The sequence below is a fragment of the Tubulanus polymorphus genome, chromosome 9 (genome assembly GCF_964204645.1).
Source record: "Tubulanus polymorphus chromosome 9, tnTubPoly1.2, whole genome shotgun sequence".
NCBI classification, from domain to species: domain Eukaryota; kingdom Metazoa; phylum Nemertea; class Palaeonemertea; order Tubulaniformes; family Tubulanidae; genus Tubulanus; species Tubulanus polymorphus.
In genome coordinates, this window is record NC_134033.1 from 12,086,684 (window position 1) to 12,110,953 (window position 24,270).

The 24,270-nt window shown below is 39.8% G+C and overlaps 1 protein-coding gene across 1 annotated transcript; it reads left to right on the plus strand.

The window, feature by feature from the left end:
* Positions 1-1,714: 1,714 nt before the first annotated feature.
* LOC141910710 (matrix metalloproteinase-28-like) lies at positions 1,715-24,188 on the plus strand. Its single transcript, XM_074801443.1, has 12 exons — positions 1,715-2,020; positions 7,395-7,518; positions 9,557-9,670; positions 12,243-12,343; positions 12,648-12,852; positions 13,667-13,825; positions 14,471-14,626; positions 15,010-15,155; positions 16,521-16,662; positions 17,062-17,243; positions 17,851-20,704; positions 24,141-24,188. Exons 1-11 carry the CDS (start codon positions 1,874-1,876, stop codon positions 18,163-18,165), a joined length of 1,791 nt encoding a protein of 596 aa, XP_074657544.1. The 5' UTR covers positions 1,715-1,873; the 3' UTR covers positions 18,166-20,704; positions 24,141-24,188.
* Positions 24,189-24,270: the final 82 nt, after the last annotated feature.

The window sequence follows — 24,270 nt, forward strand, 5'->3', positions numbered from 1 at the left end:
TCAAATATATCTTTCCCCGTGTCTACGACTTACACCTGAATTTCACATGCGCCATCTACGGTAAAATCCGAGCCGTAATGCACAGTCGTGCTTCGTTAAAAATGGGCTGCAATGGACTGGTCTTAAATCGTCAGATTTGCAAAACAACTAAAATTGGCTTCGACTAAGCTTAAATCTAAGCAGTGACTTAGCAAGTTCGTATTCAATCCTTTTATCAGCATGATATGTTTTTCCCGATTCAATGTTCTGAAGTTTGTCTTCTGGTCATGCAGTTTAGCATTTTAGCATGGAGTCATGATGGTTTGGTGCCGTTTGTAGTGAAGTCCCGAACACAAGTGACGTATCAAGAAAACTTATTTAAAGTGTGCCGACAAAATATCTAATGTTTGGTGTTTGTATAGTGCATTTTGTTAGGCTTGGCTGACAATGGCGCATTATGTATTCACGCGACACGCTGGTTTTGCGCTCAAATAAATGACATCACGACTCTTACAACATCCGCAGTAGTTGTGAGTCATTTTATGGCCACAAGCTGGGTACGAAATAAAAGATTTGTCACCGCGTGGTTTTACTGGAATTCGGTCGTTAGTTCAGTGCTCAGAATTTCAAGTCGATATGTTCTACCTGGGCCCGATTAGGTGGTTAATCTATACGAGCAATTGATTGGAATTTGTGAGTCACAATCGATTAGCACAAACAACGTGGTCATCATTTTCACCGGCCTTGTCTGATTATTCGTCTGCGGCGCGATACGGGTTCGTCTACCCGCGTTCGCTAATTAGTCCTTGCGGTATTCCAACCAGTCTGCATCGACGGAAAAAAAACAAAAATGAAAAAGCAACTTTCTCGCTTGAATTACTTTGCGATAATGACCTCATGTAGTAGGCCGAATTAATATTTGGCAAGCCGTATTTCCGGTACTACATTTTGCTAATTTCACAATAAAGTGAAAATAAATGAACCCAGCTGCACAATAAAACGGAATAAGATAGAATGAAATGATTAATATTTCAGTAATTTTCTACCTGCTGATGATTAAATAAATTGATGACTTTTAGTCATAATAATCAATTGTGTAATTGTTTTTTATTCGGTCAAGGAAACTCTTATCTATTAACATGATACAGTCGGCGACGAGGAGTCCAAAACGAGACCGGCGTAACAAGTCGATTGCAGTACAATTCCCTTGATCGTTGTATGACAACTTGGGGGGGGGGGGGTCCATCCGTTATGTGCAGGGACGTAGCTAGAGGGGAGCAGGGGGCGGCAGTTGTCCCCTAGAAATTATGGAGAAGCGCCGTGTTTGCAAATATTATTGTTATATCCAAAAGAATAGCTCCTAAGATCCGCCCCTGCAAACGTCCCCATAGAATTCGGTCCCGATCACCGAACCGACAGGGACTGGCGCCATGCACCCGTGAATCAGATTCTTCGCAACGTTTTTAATTTGATCAGATTTGATCCTCTGACGCATCTAATTCACACAATTAGGTAATATTTCATTTTTTCAAGTTCCAACGTGGCAGTATCGCAGAAACGTTAGGGGGTTTTCGACGTCGTCATGTTCTTTCTTTACCGCGTGAAATCATCCCAAACACGAAGAGCGAGGCCGGTGTGGCGCGGGGTGAGTAATGCGACGTAACCGGGCCGCGCGTAGCGCGCCGCAATATTTAACTGTTCTGTAGTGGTCGCTAGCTGCAATTATATGTACTGAATCTCGACTCATCCATCGTTAGAAATATCTTTCGCGCGCTTGCTAATGTTACAGCTACAGAACACATTCCAACAAACAGTACTTCAGACTAGACTGCGCTATATTCTATATACTACATTCACTCACTGTATCCACTAGCTAGGACTCAAAAACGACGTCATGGATTACATAATAACAGGGTTTAAGACGATGTTTCTAGGACGGACGTTGTTTTACCACGTGTTGTTAACGCTCATCGTCGTCGTGTCGGTCTACGCGGATACGACCACCGAGAATCTAGTCGTTAAAAATGACCTGGACGCCGTGGTAAGTACCGCTACTGAACCGTCAACAGAGTGTATATCATCAATACGTAGTATTTGTTTTGGTAAATGTTTAGTTACCCGATTTGTCACGTAGAGAATTTTTTATAGTGTACGTTCTTCGTTTCTTTTTCTACGATGAAACCTTAATTACCACCGGACTACTTGATTGGTAGGAATCTAAAAGGCTAAAAACCACAGGCCGATTGGGAACATATTGATCTATTCATTTGTCCTAACAACGAGGTTCGATGATTTTAAAAGCAGAAGACGCCTTAATGCTGGCCGCATTTCAGAAATCAGCCTTCGCCTCAATCGGACCCTCGGTGGCTGGGTAGTGGTCAACTTAATCGAATTTGATTCCTCCAATTCCTAGGATTCTTGATAAGCTATCCGATTAGTTCAGTGAATATATAACAAAATAGGCTGTACATATTTTCTATAATGCACCGAATATAAGAAGGTTTCCGTGTTTGTTTTTTTTATTACGCAAAATCGGCGCTCAAAGATTCGCCGGAATTTCTTGGACTGACTGTTTTATAACGACGCCGTTCCCGAGAGGGAGAGAGCTCTTCCTTCATTCGCTTTGCCTTGTATCGAAATCCGGATTAAATCGAGTTCTTTCGGGAAGAGTCGATATTGACATGGTCGCGAAGTGATAAATTGACAAATGAGTCGTTTTACATTCAAATACAGATAGAGCGATTCCACCGAGATCTTCCAGTTATAGAATACATCATGCATTTGCCTATTTTATTAGATGATGTTTTTTTGTTGAGTCCCAAATGATGGCGAATGTTTTAATCTGACAAAAAAAATCGACGAATCAGAAAATATCTAAACGCGACAATCAAAAAACACGCAGTCTGCGTGATGTATGTATTTTTGTGACCTTATAAGGTACGTAAATCATTATGGATTTTTATTCTCATTCAGCAGTCGCGCGAATGAGGTTGATTAGTTATTATGTAGAATGTATTCAAAAATGACGGTTTAAAAAAGTTGTGCGGTTTTTGTGTTAAATTTCAAAATGCAACTGCTGATCCCGACCAGGAAGAGCTTATTGATCAACAAACGAATGAAATAAGTTATTTTGTGGAATCGATGACAAACTGAAATTTCAAAAACCCTTCGTTTAGACGCCTGTGTTGCAGATGAGTCATAGGATATATTTGGCAATAGTTAAAAAACTCTTCGTCAGCAGATCGACACAGATGGACAGAAACCTCGTTTTTTAATTGTAGGCCGTAACACGGAAGGAGAATTATTATCTAGGTCGATACTTACATTTTCACCGATCTGACGGCCTGTATTTATTTTCTATCCAAGTGATTATCGTGAAATTGTATATAAATGATGCTACTTGTCAATAGTAATCAAATCGGTATATTCTGATATCAAGAGGTATAAACAGGGCTATTTGTATAGCTATTCATATACATATATACAGCGTGCTAGCTAGTTAAGTATAGCAGTAACCCTTCTCCCAGGCACTTACTCTCTCTCTCTCTCTCTCCTCTGATAGAAATGCGCGAGATCAAGATTTAAAAATGTCCACTAAAGTAATTATCCCGGCAGTCATTTGCGGCAGTGTTCCTAAAGCAAATCAAATATGATTCATGAAATAGAAAAATGCGAAAAAAATGTTCAACCGTGGGATCGTTTGTTTAAGGGGTGGTGCACATTATTTCACTGGGCGCGGAATGAAATATCTTCTGCATCAGTCAGAGACGACGTCATCAGACATACTGACCAAGTATTGAACCTTCTTCAAACGTATCAAACGCTCTGGATAAAACCTAATTATTCTATTATTTAGAAATTTCCTTTTAATAGCTTCAGCAGCGTGCATTATCATGGTGGTTATTGCCATAACTTTACGGCCTATATAGAGGTTGCACCGTCGTCACACGCGTCACATAAGACATCAGATGGTTTTATTCGCTGACTTTTGATGCCATAAAAACCGTTAAAATAATGTTTTCACACATTGATAACTACTATAATGCGTTATTAAGGGGTCTGTGTGAGTCGATGTGCACTATGTCATCAGTAACGGCGTTTCAAAATAACAATTGTGGATTTTGGCGTTTTATTTTGTAATTGAATAGAATTCCTTTTTTTTCTATGAAAATTGAATTTTCTAAAACATTAATGTCTTTGATGAATTTTTGTGTGGATGTACACTACGTCATCGATATTAGGGCTAGACTGGTTGCCGGTCAATTCAATTTATTTATTGATGTTTTCAAATTGAATATAACTTTGTTGATCCTTATTGTCGTCTATGTTTCTATTCATTGTCGACAATAATGAGCGATGTTATTCTTCAAGGCGACAATAAACTTTTTAAACTTATTTTTCTTGTTACCACAGTTAACTGATATACGCTTCACGACCAATATGACGCACTGTGACGTCAGATGCATTACCTATGACATCGGGGAATGGAGAATAACTTATATAGGCCACGAAAACCAGAGAAAACACTTTTTTCCATTCTATATTTCAACGATAGTGTCTGCAATATCCGTCAATACATCCCCATTCATTGAGTTATCTTACGATGATTAGCTATATTACACCAGTGTTCTGAGACATTCTAGTCTGAACTTGTAATCGAGGGTTACGTTCCGGCGATCATGTTATTATGTTTTTTTGGTACGTAGCCTTCATGTCGATCAGACAAAGCAGTTCTTGTTTTCCTATGCGGCGGGGGAAGGGCGTCGGAGGGGGGAATATAAACACCGCGTTATGAGGGCTTCGGAATATCAATCGTAGTTCGCACGTAACAGTGTGTGGGAATCAGGGATTTGTCTCATTATAGAACGGGGATCCGTGTCAAAGACTGGTATTACCTTTAATCCTGGGGCTAACTCAATTGAAAAAGAATTAAGTTAGCCCTCGGGTTAAAGGTAATACCAGTCTATAAAACTGACTCCAGTATAAGAACTTTAACCCTGGGATTAACCCAATTCAGTCAATTTAGTTAACCTTTGGCTTAAACTAGTCTATAGTGCTAGTTTGGTTCTAAAATTGCGATGAAAGAAACGTATCTTGTACATCGTCAGCCTCCTATGATAATTCCCTGAGACATGTTGACATCATTACGTATGGCGTTAAGGCTAAGAAAGGGCGGTAAAATTACAAGGGGGATCGAACTCGGGACTTGTACAGAAAGCAAGCGTGCTAACCACAGTAAAACTAATAGAACTAGTCCACAGCTTTTCATTTGCGTAAGAATGACGCATCTTTTGTGAAAATATTTAGAAAATCAGTCAAAATTTAACGTCGCACCGAAATCGGAAAAATGTGTTATATGAGTATCTGTTGGCTTTTTCTGCAAACGTAAAGAATTACTCGGAAATCATCTCGTCCAGAGGTTGACCAGATGCTTAAATGGTGATTGAACGCATCTGGTAAAACAACTTAGGCGCTGAAGACGTATTCGTAAATGCATACACGTCCTGTGAATAGATTTATGAATGAAATTAATATTTCCCTTAGAATATGTTGAGTATCGCTTCGAAATCGCGGATGAATATATACTGATACTCGCCGGTGTCTGGCGTGCTGGAAATACAGTCAGTTCATCGTCTCGACTCGAGAGGGGTTTACATTTTGACTACGTTCTTCTAAAGCGTTGAACAAAGATTTCTTTACCGTCGGAATTCAATACGTGGCTCTCAGGGTTTTTTTTATTGCGCGCTTAGCACCTGCGAATCGCGCTGAGAAAATGAAATGCGGGTCATTGATTTAAAATCTTGTAGAACATCGTAAGAATGTGTTAAAGCTGCAGGGAGATTACTCTTGAGCAGGCTAGGTACTACGTAGATTTGCCACCAACACGCTGTAGTTTACGATTGTTGAATAATTTGAAGTTTACATTTGAACACGCGAAATATAAGCACAAAAAGGTTTCAAAGCGGTTGAGAAATGAAGTTTTGCCGGCTCGAAGCAGACGAAGCCCGTTAATGTATTATCAGGCATTCGCTGTTCTTGTTTTGAGCTGTCGTCAGGGGCGGATCTAGAATATTTCAGAAGCAGGGCGCGCCTTTGCTTGAAATGAATTAGTTGTTGCAGGGATCCACGAATAGTTGCTTCGCCGACGATTTGCATTTGAAAGGTTTATGCTTTTAGATGGCATTTCACGGTATTTGAAGTATTCATTTTCATAAAATGAATTGTGGTATCATCCCTTACATTCACCCAAAATGTCTGCGCCGATTTTTCAACAAAACTCGATCGAAAGAAAGGGAGCGGTGCGCGAAAGCTGTGCGCCTAGTTCTGCCGCTAGGTGGTGCACTGAGCCAATTCTTTTCACTGCACCTAGACCCCAATACTAACATTGTATCTAGGTTTCATTAAGATCGACCTAATATTAAGCTAAGTAGCTGAAAGACAGACACACACAGAATACGATAATAAGGGTCTCATGGGAAGCCCGAGGACTAAAATTAGAAAATACTACCGAATGACACTGAAATGAAAACCCGATACCGCAAACCCAATTGAACGGTGATGAAACAAAAATGGCAGAAACCGCAAAAGAATTAGAAAGTGCGCAATGATCCCGGATCTCATTATGTGCATCAACCATTTCAATATGCTATAGTAATTTTTAAATGACTCATCGTTATGTCTAAAATTATATTTTTTTCTGATCAACCACTTCTATCGTGAGACTTCGGGCCTTCATTTTCATGATTTGCCCCCATTTAATACTTTAAACAGTGCCGCAAGGATACATTATGGCAAAAAAATGAAAATTGTGTATTTTTGCCCGAAAGATAATATTCCATTGTTCAATGACAAATGGATTCCCGTTTTTTTAGCCCCGTGAACTATGCGTACTGTAGTTCAGTGTGCCGGGCTTGAAATGAGTTATTCAGTTTGGTCGGCCAATGAGGTACCGGGCATATACCAAACTAACGGTTACTTTTTACGCAGCCAACAATTAGAGTTTGTGGGTTTTCTCGTATGATGTATAATTTAGTTCATTTTGAACTGGATTTTTAGGCTCCCTAATCCAAATCAAATCAAACGACTCATCAGGGTTGGCTTATCGACTCTGTCTCTGGAATAGTCCTCGGTAATAGGATTCTGATATCCGAGTAACTACTGGCGCACCTGGTGGTCCCCATAGTGGAATCCTCGCTTGCCACTGTAGCAACACCGGTACCTTATAGTACAACAATCCCGACACGGTCTGGTCTCCATTGTTTAGTTATATCGTTAGGTTCAAAAAAGCGTTTGATATGATCTATTTCTTTAACTTCGTATTTTACAGACTTACCTTACGTATTTTACAGACTTACCTCTCGTATTTTACAGACTTACCTCTCGTATTTTACAGACTTACCTCTCGTATTTTACAGACTTACCTCTCGAAATTCGGATGGCTCGAAGGCTACAACAAATCGACGGCGTCTTTGATGACGCTAGAAAAGTTTCGCACGACGGTGAAAATGTTTCAACGATTTGCCGGATTACCACCTACAGGTACGTACCCGCTAGCGCTGCTGCTGCTGCTGCTGCTGCTCCGTGGTTGTTTTGATCAAACGTCCCTATCGTTATCGCCCCGGCGGTTTCCTGGAGCACGGAAGTGTTTCACGGTCGGGTGAAGATTTTTTTAAATAAAAATCCAAAAGTTTCTGAACTCGATATTTCGAATTTTTCAATTAAGACATTTTAACCGTAATGTCAAAAAGGAATTTCAAAAGGAAAAATCGTCATCAAATGTTCGATTATGAAGGTCCATGGACCGAATGATTCCCAGCCTACAAGCGGAACGGTCTTAATTGAAGGATTGTTAACTGTTGGTGATTTCTTGCGAATACACGATCCATTGTAATTAGGTGTATGTTTTTTTTTCGTAAGCCATACATACAAATATATTGTTGTTGGACATTTGAACATTTAAGATGTACGAAATATAGATGAAATATATACAACAACCTCCCCCACTATATGATAAAAGTGTTCGTTATACGTTGAATTCATTGCTATTGAAATGAACCAAATGAACGATATATTCAAAACAGAAGTGACCTGCAGTACTGCGTATTATTACATATCTCACGGAGTATCATCTGTAGGATAATTAATTATCATCTGAGTATTTTCTGCAGGATGATCTTCAGAGAAACTGAACTCTAAAAACCTACAGACACTAACGGCTTCGAACTTGATTTGATGGAGATTACGCGGCTACTCGGGGGCAGTAAAGACCTACTGATGATGACGTTTTATTATTTTCTCGACATCGTAATGAAGAAATACATACGTTTCATTCGTCTTTTTAATCGCTCTTTATGCGGAAAACGATTCTATATAATCGTATACAGTCGCTATCTTTATGCTTTTAACATGATCATCGTTTTTGCTTCGTTCAGAAAAAAGAAATTCGTATCCGATTCCCGATAAAACAACTCAAAAGAAACGGATCGATTACGAATAATATGAGCAACTTTCATCGCGCGCATAGAGGATTTTGTAGCATTCTTCAAAAGCGATTATTATTGCCGCTCTGATTTCTATTAGTTTACTTTGATAATCGACGATAGACATTTCTTGTTTCGTCAGCGGATGGAATCCGAGATCTGAACTAAAACCGTCTTTGAAGCTGAACTGAAATAAAAAATATCCCATTTCTAACGTAAAGTATTTATTCACAAACTTCGCACAAATTATAGATAAGATTTTATGCTGGGGATGTTTTCCGCTGGTGCGAGTCGTTGAGTCAGGGCATTTATAAGTGGGTTCGATGTTTCTTCATGCCAAAGACCCTTACATTGAAACTAGTTTCAAATACCACAAAACGTATTCTTATTTGGGATAACACGCCCAGCTAAGGGGACGATGTGGCAATATAGGGCTACGTCTTGAGTACCAGTCTATGCAGGCCATATAAGTGAATACAATGAAAATTCAGGGGGGGGGGGGGTTCGTTAGGGGGCGTGGCGTTCGAAATGATTGCGAAGAAGCTCGAAATTTTAAACGCGATGACATTATGTTATATATGTTAAAAAGAAGAGAAGAAAAGCATTGCGTGGTTACCGGCGACCCTGGGAAGCGAGGGTTCACGCGCTCGTCCGCACTGCACTTGACGCCGAATTACCGACAATTTTAATATAACTTCTTGAAAATCTCCCTCACGTGTGATTAATAACGCGAATATTATCGACGGCAATGATGATTATAATCGCATTCCGAGGCTATGATAAGCCGCTAATCAGCCACCATCGCGAGCCTCTTGCGGCTCGCTAATTAACCCTTTACTGCCGATACTCGTTCCACCAATCGACCCGACATCAAAACGGCCTGTCGCGGGAATTGGCAGCAAATAACCGAGTGATGCTATCGACAATGATGTCGAAAAAATTTTTTATTTACATTTCTTATAAATACACATTCCGACAAGGCTTCGTTACTTTGTATTTTCACTTTTTCCTCAATTGTTCAGTTGTTTTTTTAATGTCATTTAGGCGCGATCGGAAATTATCTAATCAAATGCCGATCGTTTTTGTTTTGTTTGCAGGCGATATGACGTCCGAGACGATACGTCTGATGAACACGCCTCGATGTGGTGTTATGGACTCGGTTGGAACGGCTGACTTTGCCAAACGACGAAAACGACGATTCGTTATTCAAGGTATATATTCATTTGACAAACTCAAAGTCTTCAATTTTACACTCACACAGAACCTCTAAATCAATGCGCGCATCAATGCATATAAACACTTTTTACGAAGAGCTCAAAAAACCTTTGGAAAGAGCTCACGTGTAGTTGTGCAGTGACTTAAGGGATCTACGCCTGCTGATCACACGGAAAAGTCCTGCCAAATATTTTTTCCGCAAAGGAACACAACCTTTCGAAAGAGTAGAGGTATAAACGCTTACGTTTATTTGACAAATTCTACAAACAATTTGACACTCGACTCACACAGAACCTCTTAAACATCATTGAAACGGTTTTTACGGCGTTAAAAATCTCCAAGAGAAGAGCTCACGCCTGTCGAATATTTCTTTCTGCAAGAGACAAAACCTTTCAAAAAACTTCGCCGAAAAGCGCCGACGAATCGATGAAAAACCGCCGTTTGATTGTGAAGAAAAAATAATCAACCTTGGATGTGGCGGCCGCTTGATATCCGTTTGGTATTCGGGATTGGCGGTGGTTATCGGGCACTTTCAGATAGAAAATGAATTCAGATTCGCTCCGGTGGAGAATAGCGATTGTTCAAGTTATAAAAAACCGCATACACAGAACGTTTGATAATGTTTATTGTGTTTGGTTTAAGGATTGGTGATCGGGTTATTACGAGGCCAGTGGTGATTGAGATAGGGATGGTTTTGATAATAGATTTATAAATTGTTGTTACCATAGATTATTTTTCTTGAGCTCACAAAGATATTTCTTCTGCAAATCATTTTTAAATACCGAAACTCAGACGGTAAGGAAATATGCTGCAACCATCTCTAATCTACAGAACTGATGGCTCGTTGTATCAACAGCATTCGAGGTTTTCCAAATCACTTTCCTCCGATATTACCGTCCAAATCGGTGATTTAGGATTTAGGGGATTAAAATGTTAAGATGGATGTTCCGTTCTCAGAATGGATATCGGTTGGTTTATACCGAAATAGAACTTCCCAAACATCGACTCGATTTAGGGGTTCCTCGAGGGTCTAAGGGAATAGTTTCGGGGCGCACCTTTGCATTGAAATTTCCCGTTTTAGCTAATGCCCTCATAGATAATCTTTACTTCTTCAAAGCCCAGCGATTTATTCCGCTCACAAATTCCTTAAGAAATGGCTTGTTACATCTACCCGTACATAGAACGAGGTCTATAAAATTCGTTTTATTTAGAAATAGATATATGGATAGATATGCGATGATGCAGTCTGTACGAAATGGGCCCGATTACAGAATATACATTAAATGTTACCCTTTGCATTAAGTGCAACTTATAATGGCTTTTGCCTTCAGATAAGATAGTGAGGTATTTTCTTTTCGTTGGACGAGGATCGTAGACACTGTCAGAGAAGGAATAAACTTTTTAAAACTATGTATTCTTTGCTTTTTTCATTGCGCATTCGAACGCTTTAGTCAGAGAATGAAAAAAAGAATACTCAGGAATTGAATTTGCATTATGAAATCAAGCGTATAAATAGTACATGCTTGATAGTTAACTATACCTATAGTGTATGTTTTACATGACTGGTGGTTGTAATCTACCTGTGGAAAAAAGTTTTTGTGGTTTTTCTCTGAGTCATGTTCTTCTTATTCACGTGTAAGAAGTGCTTCGTTCGCGAATATTTAGTTCATTGCTTCATGAATATGAAGCACCTTTTGCGCAAATAATGAATAAATGAATTGACAAATTTTAAAGAAAGGGAAATAAACAATGGTTATTCACGCTTCAACGATCCACCAATTACCGCTGTTTAAACAACTCGGGTTTCGCAAACAGCAAATATGCCAAGATGTTTTAGAAAAAAAGAAGTGTGGTCCAGTCGGAATTTAACGTACATTCTATTTATTGTATGCAAACCTGTAAAGTGTATCTAACTACAGATTCGATGCGTCAGTGAGTTCATTATATTGGACATTTCCGATTTATTGAGGTTATCAAATGTCAATGTAAAGAGAAGTTGTTAATGAAATGAGGTTCAGTTATAAACGCGCATAGGATGTCGACCACGAGTCCCTTCTATTGCCGGAAGGAAGAGGTTCGAGAGTGCGGTTCAACGTGTAGTTGTGGTCGATCGCTCCTCTTCTATATATACCATCATTTATCAGACGATGCCACGCCCTGATTAAACCCTTTATCGATTAATTGGCCAACGAAATATTTTTCCTCCGATACGCTCAACTTTAAATTCGTTTATGTAAATTTTTTTTTTGAATCGCAACAAAAGATTCCATAGGCAACAGCAATCTTGCACGGAGACACGTTTCGCTTTGGTCTGATTACCTGATTACCTCGTGATATGATTACATTCCCTAAGACCCGTTTACGTGACTTTCACAAAGCAAACGCATTCATAGTATATCTTAGCATTACGCGCTAATCCGGGGATTTCGACATCATTACGAAATAATGATGTATAGATAAGATTTTCATCAGCAATGACTGAGATATTGTTATTTCTGTAAAACCAAAAAACCACCCGTGAATCCAGTTGCCCCATGTATATTATATTCCTCTCATTTTCTCTTACAGGAAGTAAATGGAAAAAGACGGATATTACGTATAGAATATCACGTTTTCCGACGAAACTTCGCTCGATCGACGCCTCGAAAGATATAGCTAAAGCATTTCAGGTACGATACCTGTCGTCTAGGTGGACCCTAACCGTAGATCAAGGAATACAGAGTTATATTTACACAATGAAAATTTCGACTCAACCACAAATCAGCAAATCCTTCAGTTCCCTTAACGCACACACTAAATATCAGTTATATTTTAGGAATATTCCGGCGTAGAACCAAAGCTCTACGTTTTGCTGCTTGTCTCGGGGTTTTTTTATCCAGTTCTACTGGTATCGGAGTTTCTAGAAAAATGTTTCTGGTTGCAAGAAATCGTTTTAGTGGAATTAATTTAAAAACGTCCTTTCTTGCGTTACAGGCTTGGAGTGACGTCACGCCGTTAAAATTCATCAGTAAATCGAGCGGACCGGTCGATATAGACATAGTATTCATGAGCGGTCATCACGGCGACAGAAACCCGTTCGACGGACCGACCGGAACATTGGCGCACGCTTATTTTCCCAATTACGGCGGCGATGCTCATTTCGACAACGACGAATATTGGTCCGTTGATTCTCCGTCAGGTACGTGTAGATACTATAACAATGTCGAGCACACTCTGATCATCCCGCTAGATGGTGCACGAGTCAATAGGTGAACGGCGATCAGAAACTACACTGAGGGAAAAGTATAAACCAGATAAATTCACCAATTAGATTGCTCGTTGAATAGTCACCGAGGTAAATTTCACGGTTAAACTATAACTGGAACCACCCGGGCTAAAATAGTACGGGATTTCTGGTTGGCATCATCGAAAGGACATCATCGAAACTGCGCATGCATCCTCCCCGGCAGGGATACGAACCTGATGGCATCGAGATTGCCACGGCACGAAACCCTGCCATAATCGACCGTGTGCGCAGATACATGCGCAGTTCAGATGATGTGATTTTTAGCCAATCAGAAATCCCGTTTTATTTTAGCCCGGGTTTTCCCATTTATAGTTCTTCCTTGAAATTTGCCTCAACGATTATACTACGAGCAATCTGATTGGTGCCGCCAGTTTTCGTTCGGAAAACTGCGCATGTACCTGCGCACCCGGTCTACTGATGCAGGGGTTCGTGCCGTGGCTGAGTGTAGCGATGCCATCAGGTTCGAGTCCCTGCAGAGGGAGGATGCTGCGCATGTGGTCGCGCACTCGTCTATAGTGCGGCAGGGTTTCGTTCCGTGGCGATGCCATCGGGTTCGAATCCCTGCCGGGGGAGGAAACTTTTCAGATTTGTAAAATTGAAATGTTGCGTTGCGTTGAAATCTGGAAATATCTCATAACTAATAAAAACCAGTTTCAAAATGAGCTGTAAGACATTTTCCATTACTCTTGTCATTTTCTCGTTACAGGTACGAATCTGTTCCAGGTGGCCGTACACGAATTCGGCCATTCGCTCGGTCTCTCCCACTCGGACATCTCCAGCTCTTTGATGGCACCGTTTTACAAGGGATACGACCCGAACTTCCAGTTGCACAAAGACGACATAGCCGCTATTCAAGAACTTTACGGTAAGTTACGCTAAATTTTTGGGAATATTCGTCTTTGAATTAACGGACTTGAGTTGAGTACCCTGAATTTTTATGCGTGTGTAAAAAAGTAGCCACACTGATAAGTGATATCTAAAAACAACGATTGCTGTATCCAACTTTGTATTAAACTTAGGCAATTTATCAGGGGCAAAGTCAAAATTATAAGCGAATTGACAACAATACCATCTATGTAGGACTCTTGCTGGAGGGTGCTAAGGTATCATCGCGGTGTATATCCAGTTTTTACAACGCAAAAAAGAAAGTGGGTCTATAAATCAAAGCAGCAATAGTACATGAATAACATGGCAATTTCGGTTTACGTTCGACGCAATATTCCCATACAGAGAGAGAGAGACAGAGTGAGACAGAGAGAGACAGACAGAGAGAGACAGACAGAGAGAGACAGACAGAGAGACCGAGTGACAATTTGTGCTCATTTCGAGCCAATTCGAGCTTCATAATCGTTTTCATTAACCCCACTCGATGCTGACACGCAAATAACATATGATATACATTGAATCAATTCCTCGGCGCGTGTGTTCAGCTTGACATCGGTTAGCGAGGTTAAGCTATTGTCTTATTTACTTACTAATAAATGTGGTCAATTGAAACTGTTTTATTCAGGCAGTCATCCGGGCCATCGGCCGATTTTCCCGACTGACGATGCAGAGAACCGACCGGGCGAACGACCGACAGAAGAAAAAGCGCCCGATATGTGTAAAGACGCTAGTATGGACGCCATAACTACGACTAAAAATGGCGCCATGTATATGTTCAAAGGTAACAGATGCAATCTAGAAATGATTTCATTGAACCATACATTAAATAATAACATTACATAATTACACCCACTAAAAATTCATCTAATAACGAATGCAATTCGTTTATCAAAATCAAAACAAACGACCTTCAGTGTTCGCACAGCACCGGCTATGAGGTATAGTTGAAAAAAAATCCTAGATCCACCCAAAGGGTCTGACCAACCTTGAAAATGGCGGAACTGTCTAGCAATGCTATTAAACGGACGAATCATTCCGTCTATTACTGCGATTAAAATCTAGAAAATCTATCGATGAATGCTTTGTGTGATGAATATTCTAGTTATCATTCATCGTTTTGTTTCATGAATTTCTATATTTCTTATTTCATGTTTACGTGGTTAGGTGCATTTTACTGGCGCTTGAATCAGTATAAGCTGGGAGTCGATCCTGGATTTCCGCGTCGGATTGACTGGGATTGGAAAGGCGTTCCGAGCAACATCGACGCTGCCGTCTTTGTCAAACACACTGGCTACACTTTTTTCTTCAAGGTATGTTGTGAAGGAGCCGTGTTAACCTTGAGTCGAATCAGCGAACATACAAACAATAGTCACTGTTTACTCGGAGTAGTATTAGCGCTTTCGCTCTAGTGTTTAGTTGTTTTATCAGGTCATTTACCCCCACTAAATAGTCCTGCTGTTGCCACTGTCTATTGACGTTATTTGTAAAATCGAGTGGCTACAGGGCTAGCGAGTCCAATTAAATCTCTGTATAATCACTTCTACTACTATTCGTTTGATGAAGCGGATTCGAAGGGGAACAAAGAAGCGATCGGGACCCATAAAGAGTTCACCAATAACCTTAGTGTCTGACGGAGATCAATATTGTATACAACCACTGACAGGACTGCGTGAAATAAGGAGGGAAATTAAATAGGGTCATTTGGAGAGACTTGAAGGTCTACCGAACCTCGCAGGCTCAGCACTGAAAACAAACACGGAACGGAAAGGTCTTTTTCGACTTGTTTCGTGCGCATTGCTGCGAAACAACCAAACAACGCGAAACGCGAAACATCAACTCACGATACCGAACGTTCACAACGGGCACTAAAACCCCCGACAATATCATAGAGATACAGTTACTTTCGATCACGTAAAAATAGGTTATTCATATAGTTTGTACGGGTCTTCGTATTTCATCGCGTATGTATCAATATTGTTTAACGCAGCTGCCATGGAATAGGTTTTAACCATCGCATTGCCAGTAGGCCTACATACGAATATAAATTTTCCAAACCACACAGTTGTCTAAAGACTTAAAAACCTATAAACCCCCAGGACCACATGCAACTTATAAATATGTATATACTATTGATTCGTGAATTCAATTCTTTTTTTCGAGTCTGTTTACCGGATCGATGATGTCGTACTGTGCATATATGCTTAAGTCGTCGAGTGGTAATTTTAACCAATTATCTATCAGCCCATAAATCTTAGTTTTACACATTATATTTACACAGACTCCGCCTACGACTGAGTCTGTTTTTAATCCGCATCTGCATTTTTTAATCCGTTCGATTTTCTGACGGACTGATCAAACATTTGCACAGTGATTTACACTGAATATATTTGCACTTCCGACCGTGTGTGTGTGTGTGGGTGTGTGTGCATCGTCTCTGGTGGCTGACAAACGCCACAGAAATGTATATTTCCTGACAAAAAAAATTGAAAAAATTCTGATATGAAATATTAAATTCAATATTTTCTTCTGTTCTTCGTGAGTCAGTTATGAAAAAAAGTTTTGTAGGTAAAATATTTTCAATTTTCAAATATTTTCATGAAATGTTTTGAAACAACAAAAAGATGACACGAAAGTATCCATTGCAATGAATCCGAATTCTTTTGTTTCGATTGCAGAACGACCGATATTGGAAGTTTATCAATCACCACGCCATTGCCGGGTATCCGCGCTACATTCGGGACGGGTTTCCGGGCATCCCGGATAATATCGACTCGGCGTTCGTTTGGAGCGGGAATGACAAAGTGTACATCATCAAAGGTTAGAAGGCTTTAGCGATTGAAAAAAGCGCGCATCCGTTACGGAATAGGAGGAAATTGTTCTTGCGATATGATGCCTATTGAGATATACACCCTACCTGGAGATAACTCCTAATCCTACCTGGATTCACCCATATTTTCCATTATTCCATCGATTTTCAAACAACTTAAAAAAAAACCTCTCTCTGATATGTTCATCAGTTTTGAAAAAAAATGGTTCATAGAATTGAGCGGAAACGTCACTAGGACTATTCTCATCGTTCACATTCATAATTGTGGGTTTTCTTCAAATAATCTGATATACGTAATTCTCATGACATACCGTACAGATACGAGGTAATAAGTGTGAGCTATCCGTAATCACCTGATATCGATTCAAACTTATTTTATCTATACGCAGGAAATCAATATTGGCGATATGGCAGAAACAGCGCGAGTATCGGCTATCCGCGACCGCTATCGACCTGGACTGGTATTCCCGAACGGGTGGACGGCGCTCTTAGTTTCCAATTCACAAACGTCGCCAAAACGTACTTTTTCTACGGTCAGAATTACTACAGATTTGACGATGATTTGTTCAAGGTAGGTTCAGCGCGCGTCTCCGAACGTATTCTAAACATGTAATCGTCAGAACTTCTACACTGAAATGGTGATGTAGAGAGAATCCCACAATTATAACGAAATAGTCCGAAAATGTAACTTTGAGATAGTAGGTTATTCAACGTTTCGACTATATTCTGATAGTCATCTTCAGGAATAATTAGATACAACAAAAATTATGAGATATATATACAATCCAGAGACAAAGAGACTAATTCAAGTAATCTTTGTCTCTGGATTGTATATATATATATCTCATAATTTTTGTTGTATCTAATTATTCCTGAAGATAACTATTAGGATATAGTCGAAACGTTGAATAAACTACTATCTCAAAGTTACATTTTCGGACTTTTTCGTTATAATTGTGGGATTCTCTCTACATCGCGTCAACACGGATATAGTTATAGTGTTCTATCAATCGTGAAATGGTGATCGTCGGGAGTGGTTGGTATCGGGTTGCAGATTGTTGCATGCAATATTCTATTCCGTTCACTCTTGTGGTTTCAATCCCTGCATAGACCATCTCTAACGTCGATGATCTCTGCAGAAAAACAATCTTCACCTCTGTCGTTGATCAATATTGCAGGTTTCCCGTCGATATCCGCGACCTACGGCGATTTGGTGGGTGAAATGCAAAACAAAATGGTCGGATTTGATCGATCAACAGGAAACCGGGAATAAGGACGATTTCGACGACGGCACAGACGACAAGCAGAAGATCTCACCGAACAAAGACGCCGAGACCGTCGCTGCAACAGCTGGCGATGAATATTCCATAATTCGACCGAACGCTAGTCGCCGGATCACGCCGTTATCGCCAGTGACAGTCGTACTGATATCGCTATCGTCGTTATTTATTAGTGGTTCGATTTTAAGAAATTTGAAACGCGTTATAGCGTGAAGCGTCTTTTTGTACAGTTCGATATCGAAGTAGATCGTCGTTCCTCTGCGTACCACGTCACACACACACCGCGACGACGCGTGGTCGACTGAAATTCGGGTCACAGGTTACCATCGATACGTCTCTTCTAGAACGGCCTCGTCCGCCAAAAGAAGATAGCACCGGAATTCGAAATACGTCGCTAGTGTCGGTGCGAAAAAAAGTCGACAAACAAAATTTATTTTTGTCATTTTGCATTTAACGTGTATGATCATCTGTTTAAGTGAGTGCCATACAAATATATTATTACTAGAATCGGCGGGTGTGATAATGCACGGTATAAATTAAAATTGCAGCAGCTGCTGCTCTATGTTGCGAGTGTTTAGTTACGGTTGAGATTAACGTGAGGACCTTGTCAGTCGAGGATTTACCGTGATCGTTCGTTCGTAGTAAGTCACCTCTAGCGCACTGAAAAATCTCTTCTATCATTTACCGAAATCTATCCACTCGTCCTCTTCTTCAGTTCATCAAGTTTATAAGTAAAAGTGAATATGTACGAAAGAAACGTTGACGAAAGGATTTTTTTTTTAGATTAGGTGGTCAAAAGTTCATCGAAAATCAATCTATTTCGGTACAATTTTTAATGTTTTGGTCTTATATATACATCATTGTTAGATTTTCGGCGAGGATCCACAGTTTGACTGCGCCTAGCACGTCCGAGAATGGGCCTTAGAACTTTTTGGTTACAAAATTGTCAAAGTTAATATAGTTGCCTGACTAGAACAAAATTTTTGTTTTTACTAAAAATTCAGATAAACTATCCACCCGTAGTCAGTTATTTGAATAATAGATATTTTGTTATCGAAATTTCTTTCTGGAGAACCTTCACCTGGTGGAAGTCACTGTCTCTCTTACTAATACGAGTATACAACGGTTTCCTGTAGGTCTAGTTTAACTAGGTTTTATTTTGGGTGAATAGCAGGATTGTGATACCAATTATATGTATGTCTTTATCAGAGAGTAGAAAAAATACAACCGGTAAAAATGACAGTAGGAAAAATAGCGCCAATCATGTTTCATCAATTTATTGTTTTTTTTTGTAACTGTACGGATTAAGTAGAGGCAGTGAAATCGCATGCACTCACCCGGAATCGAAACCTTAGTTACGTCTATTTTCATGTATTTTATCATATTCTGAAGCTCAACGGCGCGAGGTATTACTGAAATCACTACGGTTTCTCCAATGATCAACAGGTGAGTGGGCGCACTCACCGGGAATCGAACCCGGTTCTGGCACACACGAAGAAAACGCGCTAACCAGTAAAACCGATGGAATTAATCAAGTTCAAGTGCAAGTTAATTTATTTAATAGAAAAGAAAATATACATATACAGGAAATATACATGATAATATTCACGATACAGGCTATTTGAGAAAAGTTTGATTTTTGAATAGTGGCTAAACAGCTTGTATAAATGTCGTATTTTCCAAGTAGGCTTGGGTTTAATTATATCTATATTAATCAAATTCTAACGTGTATCTAATGTATACCAAACAGTAGGCAGTTTACCTATTGATTCGATACAGTGCACATTGTGCTGGGTTAATTTTCATATTCAATATCTACCCCGTGTACATGCGCGTGGTGACATAGTTCGTTGCCCAGCAGTGCTGGGGCCCTGTGTCCATACAACAGAACAAAGGGCCACGTGGACACTCAATAATTGACCAGCAACGGCAACCAACAACATTGTTTACACACGTCACACGTAATGTTCACATGTTTCACATTGTCCGACAAATGATTATAATATTTCTCCTCGTACACGTCTAACGAATACGTCGATCTACGCAATGACCTGCGACTTAACACATTTGTCTTAAAACTATTGCCGATAAAATGAAAATTCTTGCGACGTTTCGATCTCACACTTATAGAGATCATCGTCAGGTGTTCTTCTGAAAGACGTTTGTAGTGAAAATTGTGCTCGAGGGCCAACATGACGCACCGGCGTGTTTGAGCTCTGTGGTTCTGTTTCAGGGGTAGATCCAGGTCTTTGAGAAGAGTTACACTGCGAACGGTTTTAAGGTCCTTGGGTTTTATCCTAAGGAATTTTGAAAATGTAGATGCAATTAGGTTTATTCTGAAGGGGGTTATTTAATCGGCGATTCACTTTTAATTCTCGATTACATACTCGATTTTAATAACATGTTTAAAGATGGCTATCCAATGAACGGGGTCATGTTTATCTGTAAGATTCTTTATAAGATATATTATATTTACATTGAATTGTATTGTATATGACGCATATGTACTAAACGTAAATATGAGCACACAAACTGCTGTTAAACGGAGAATAAAAAATCAAGCCTGTTTTCTTTTTTTACTACTCAACGAGTTCTTCTCTTATTTCGTCACTCGGTGGAGTATAGAGTTCCGTCTGAAGTCGAAAAGCGGTTGGCATATCGACCGGAATACAGGTAGACTCCGCCTAAACCGATGCAGTTGGGACCTTCACTTGTTACCGAATTATTAAGCGGTTACCGGTTTGAAGGACAGGTAAAATCAATGCATAAATGTGGATTTACTGAACCTAATGGCAATCTATGGGATTTTACCCTCATCGCTTTTATTTCATAGCGATCATCAACGCTTAGGGTTTCCTTATTTCGGTAGTTCAATAGTTTTGAGTTTGTCTTTGAAACTCCGCGACCACTTTTCTCCGTTTCGGTTTGTTGGGTTTTTGATCCATGACTATAGTTGCTAGCACATGAAATACGGCGCACCTAACATCGATAAAAGATCGATAGCGTTGTAAATTGTTGGCCTACTTTTCGTTTATTTTTCTTTGATGCTTTCTTGAATTCTTCAAGTCATATCAGAATCTAGTCAGACTGAGCTATAGGCAAAATAGCGTTTACATGAATGGTGCCAAATTGGCAAAATATCTGAATTTTTTGAATAATTGAAACCTTAAAATCTCGGAAGCCGTCACTATCGCATTCATGCACATCTAAACCCCATTCACACCTACAGATTATACAGGACGTTATGGAACACGTAGGAATGTAAAAAAAAACACATAATGGTGATGAAGCAATAACACTATGAATTATGTTTTTTACAAGAACAATCGCTCCCACTGTCCTGATTTATTTAAAGAAAAAAGGATTTATTATTCATCGTTTTGTCACTACAAATTGTTGGTTTCAAAAATAAATGCCTCATACACAGCGACTATAGTCTGAACTATTCTAATTCCGAAATTGTAGGAATATTGTGAATGCATATTGAAATTATTGATAACATGTGACAAACATGCATCAGCACTCAATCAGTACCGCGATCAATAAATAGATGTTCATCACAATTCGCTACCTAGTATGCTAATAACTGTAATGTCCCATGTTGTGCGTTGACGTTGCCTTCGTGATACGCGGACACCTGTTACCAAATTGAAAGCATAGATACTGCTATTTATCGTTAAATGTTAAGCCTTATTGAAAATGAATCAATTTCCACAAATCATCGGCAAAAAACGCAGGTTCACCGCGGCTATGACTTCACTTATCAACACATGGAACCACTTGTCGCGAGACGATATAAAGAAATCCAGCCTGGCAGACACCACGTGGTCTATACTTCTCGTCATTTCTCAATTACTTAAATGGTTTCCTATTACTGGAAAAAATGAATTCAGAATATTCAAATGCTTTGTGACCATGTGTGGCAAGTAAACGTTACGATATGTAGCTGTACAAGATCCGTTGATAGCAGGCGACACTACCAATATCATATCGATAAAACGCTTTGACATGTACCGCGCTTTTGCGCATGACGCCATTTAACAAATAATTATCAAGTTACGAAAATACTTCTCGTCGCTAAATTGCTCACTGATTGGTCTATTTTAACGGGAAATTCGACAGAAGCCTAATACCGTTTGTAATAAGCGCTGTGATTGGCGCGACTGGATCCTAGTCGCGAGGTCCAGGGGCTCGGGGAACGGCTTTAGCTTAGCGAGTTGAAGTAGTAGTTGGAATCACTTTCGATGGATGAAGATGGAACAATAAGATCATGGATGTAATTCTACATGGAATCAAATTTTGTTGGCTGCCAAATTTGATACGTGCATCGAGATTTTGAAGGATATATGAATCGTGGCGCCAATATCACAAACGTTGATGTGATGGAGACAAGGAACGCTGACAATTGATGCAAAGACTGGACGTATTGGCCCACTCCGCGCGGGATTTACGCGAAGCAGCGGAAAGCAAAAAGGCCACATTCCGTATTTTTGGCAAAGTAGAAAATATGTATGAATTTCAATAATTTTCAGCTCTTAGGGTTTCAAGGCACAATATAATTATATGATGCGATAAGGTGAAGTTGATAAATGATAATGACGCAGTGAAGCTGAGGAACTATCCCCATTGAGTGTACAGCGGTCAAAAACATATAGATTGGCGTAGAGTTACATAACTATTAGCAGTGAATTGCAGACGAAACATGAAGCCTTAATGGCCGTTTACAAATAGATCATAGCAATCTTTATTAATTCCGTTAAGTACAAAGCTTTGTAGGATAAGACAAGTTAATAAAGAAACAACACAACCGTCATGATAATAAATCTTACTGTCTGCACCAGTATACATGTATGGCAAACTACGAATTAATCAACGAAGCACTCACGTTACAGGACAATGGCTGCGTCCATCATGGTCATGGAGTCCCTCGCCTCCATGGTCTAATGGGAACATGATACGCTTGTAACCTGCTGGCCCGGGTTCGAATACTGCACTGACCGCTCAATTTCTTAACTCTATGCTCCAGACTGTCTTTGGATTTTCGAAGTCGCAGCCTCGGTAATATTGCCGCGACATTAGCAAAATATTTTGGTGCGCATTACCGCATTGGCAAGATAACACCTGTCAAGTTGTTTGACAATAATCGTAGCGATCTGTGTGCTAGCCAGAAATGCACTCAGATCACACTTTACCGATCCGACCCCTAGCTACCAACTGCTTTGTCACCAACCTTCCAATTATCTAAGTGTGCGTGTCTCTCCCTGATTTCAAACGATATGACTCATATATGTTTTAATATCTATCGTCGAAAAGCAATATCTCTATTCAAAAAGCACATTTCTTATCTTATCATATGCATTATCATTATTGTGAACAAACAACCAAGTCTAGAACACAACGACGTTGAACGTGGGTTAGAAGTAATAAAGGTGGTCGCGATAAAGGAAGTTTGAATCATTCCGAATATTGACATGTACGCACAGTGTAAAGGTACACGATTACGGAGTGATATTATATTCGAGTGTTACAACCAGTAAGTTTAGGAATATATGGACGTACGCGGGGGATTAAAGCATATTGAGTGATCGAAGTGCACAATAAGTTGTAGGTTAAATATGGATTAGTTGCAGATGTTTGAGTCGTGTTAGACCTCTCGCTCCTACGTATATCATCTAGTATTGTATTGTTATTCATTTTCTGATATTGATTACATCGATGAAAGAACCGCTCGCGGCCGATTGTACCACGTGTTACACCGGCTCTGATTCGGTATTCGGTGTGCCGGCGAAACGAAATAGATGTATGGTTATAACGCCTATAACGCGTCGGACGCAGGGAAAAGCGGAAACACGGAGTCAAGCACGTTTGATCTCGGAAACATTGATTCCGGAAAGCTCAAAAATATCTCTGTCTTCTGTTTCCGGGTTTCCCTGCGACGTGCGAACATTTTCAGCGTATAAATTTGAGTAAAAGTCGCGTGTTCGTCTGTTTGGAAATCACAAAACGATAATGAACTATATTCGGGATTTTATTCGAAGGAAATTTTGATTTTGCCTCAGTAGCACTGCGGGCACCCCATTGAAATCACATTTGCAAAGGTTGCAATTTGCAAAACTCGAATTTGAGAGGGAAATGATATATATAATTGTCGAAACGAAATTGATGATCTTTTTTTTTGTATATTTCAGGAGGCCGCTGCTTATCCAGTAGGATGTATTGCTCGAGATATATTTTGGGGCGGAATTCAGTTTCAATCGTTTTGTTTGCGCTATCGATTTTTGTAATTGTTGGTTTGTATCTCGTTTTGGAAACATCGAT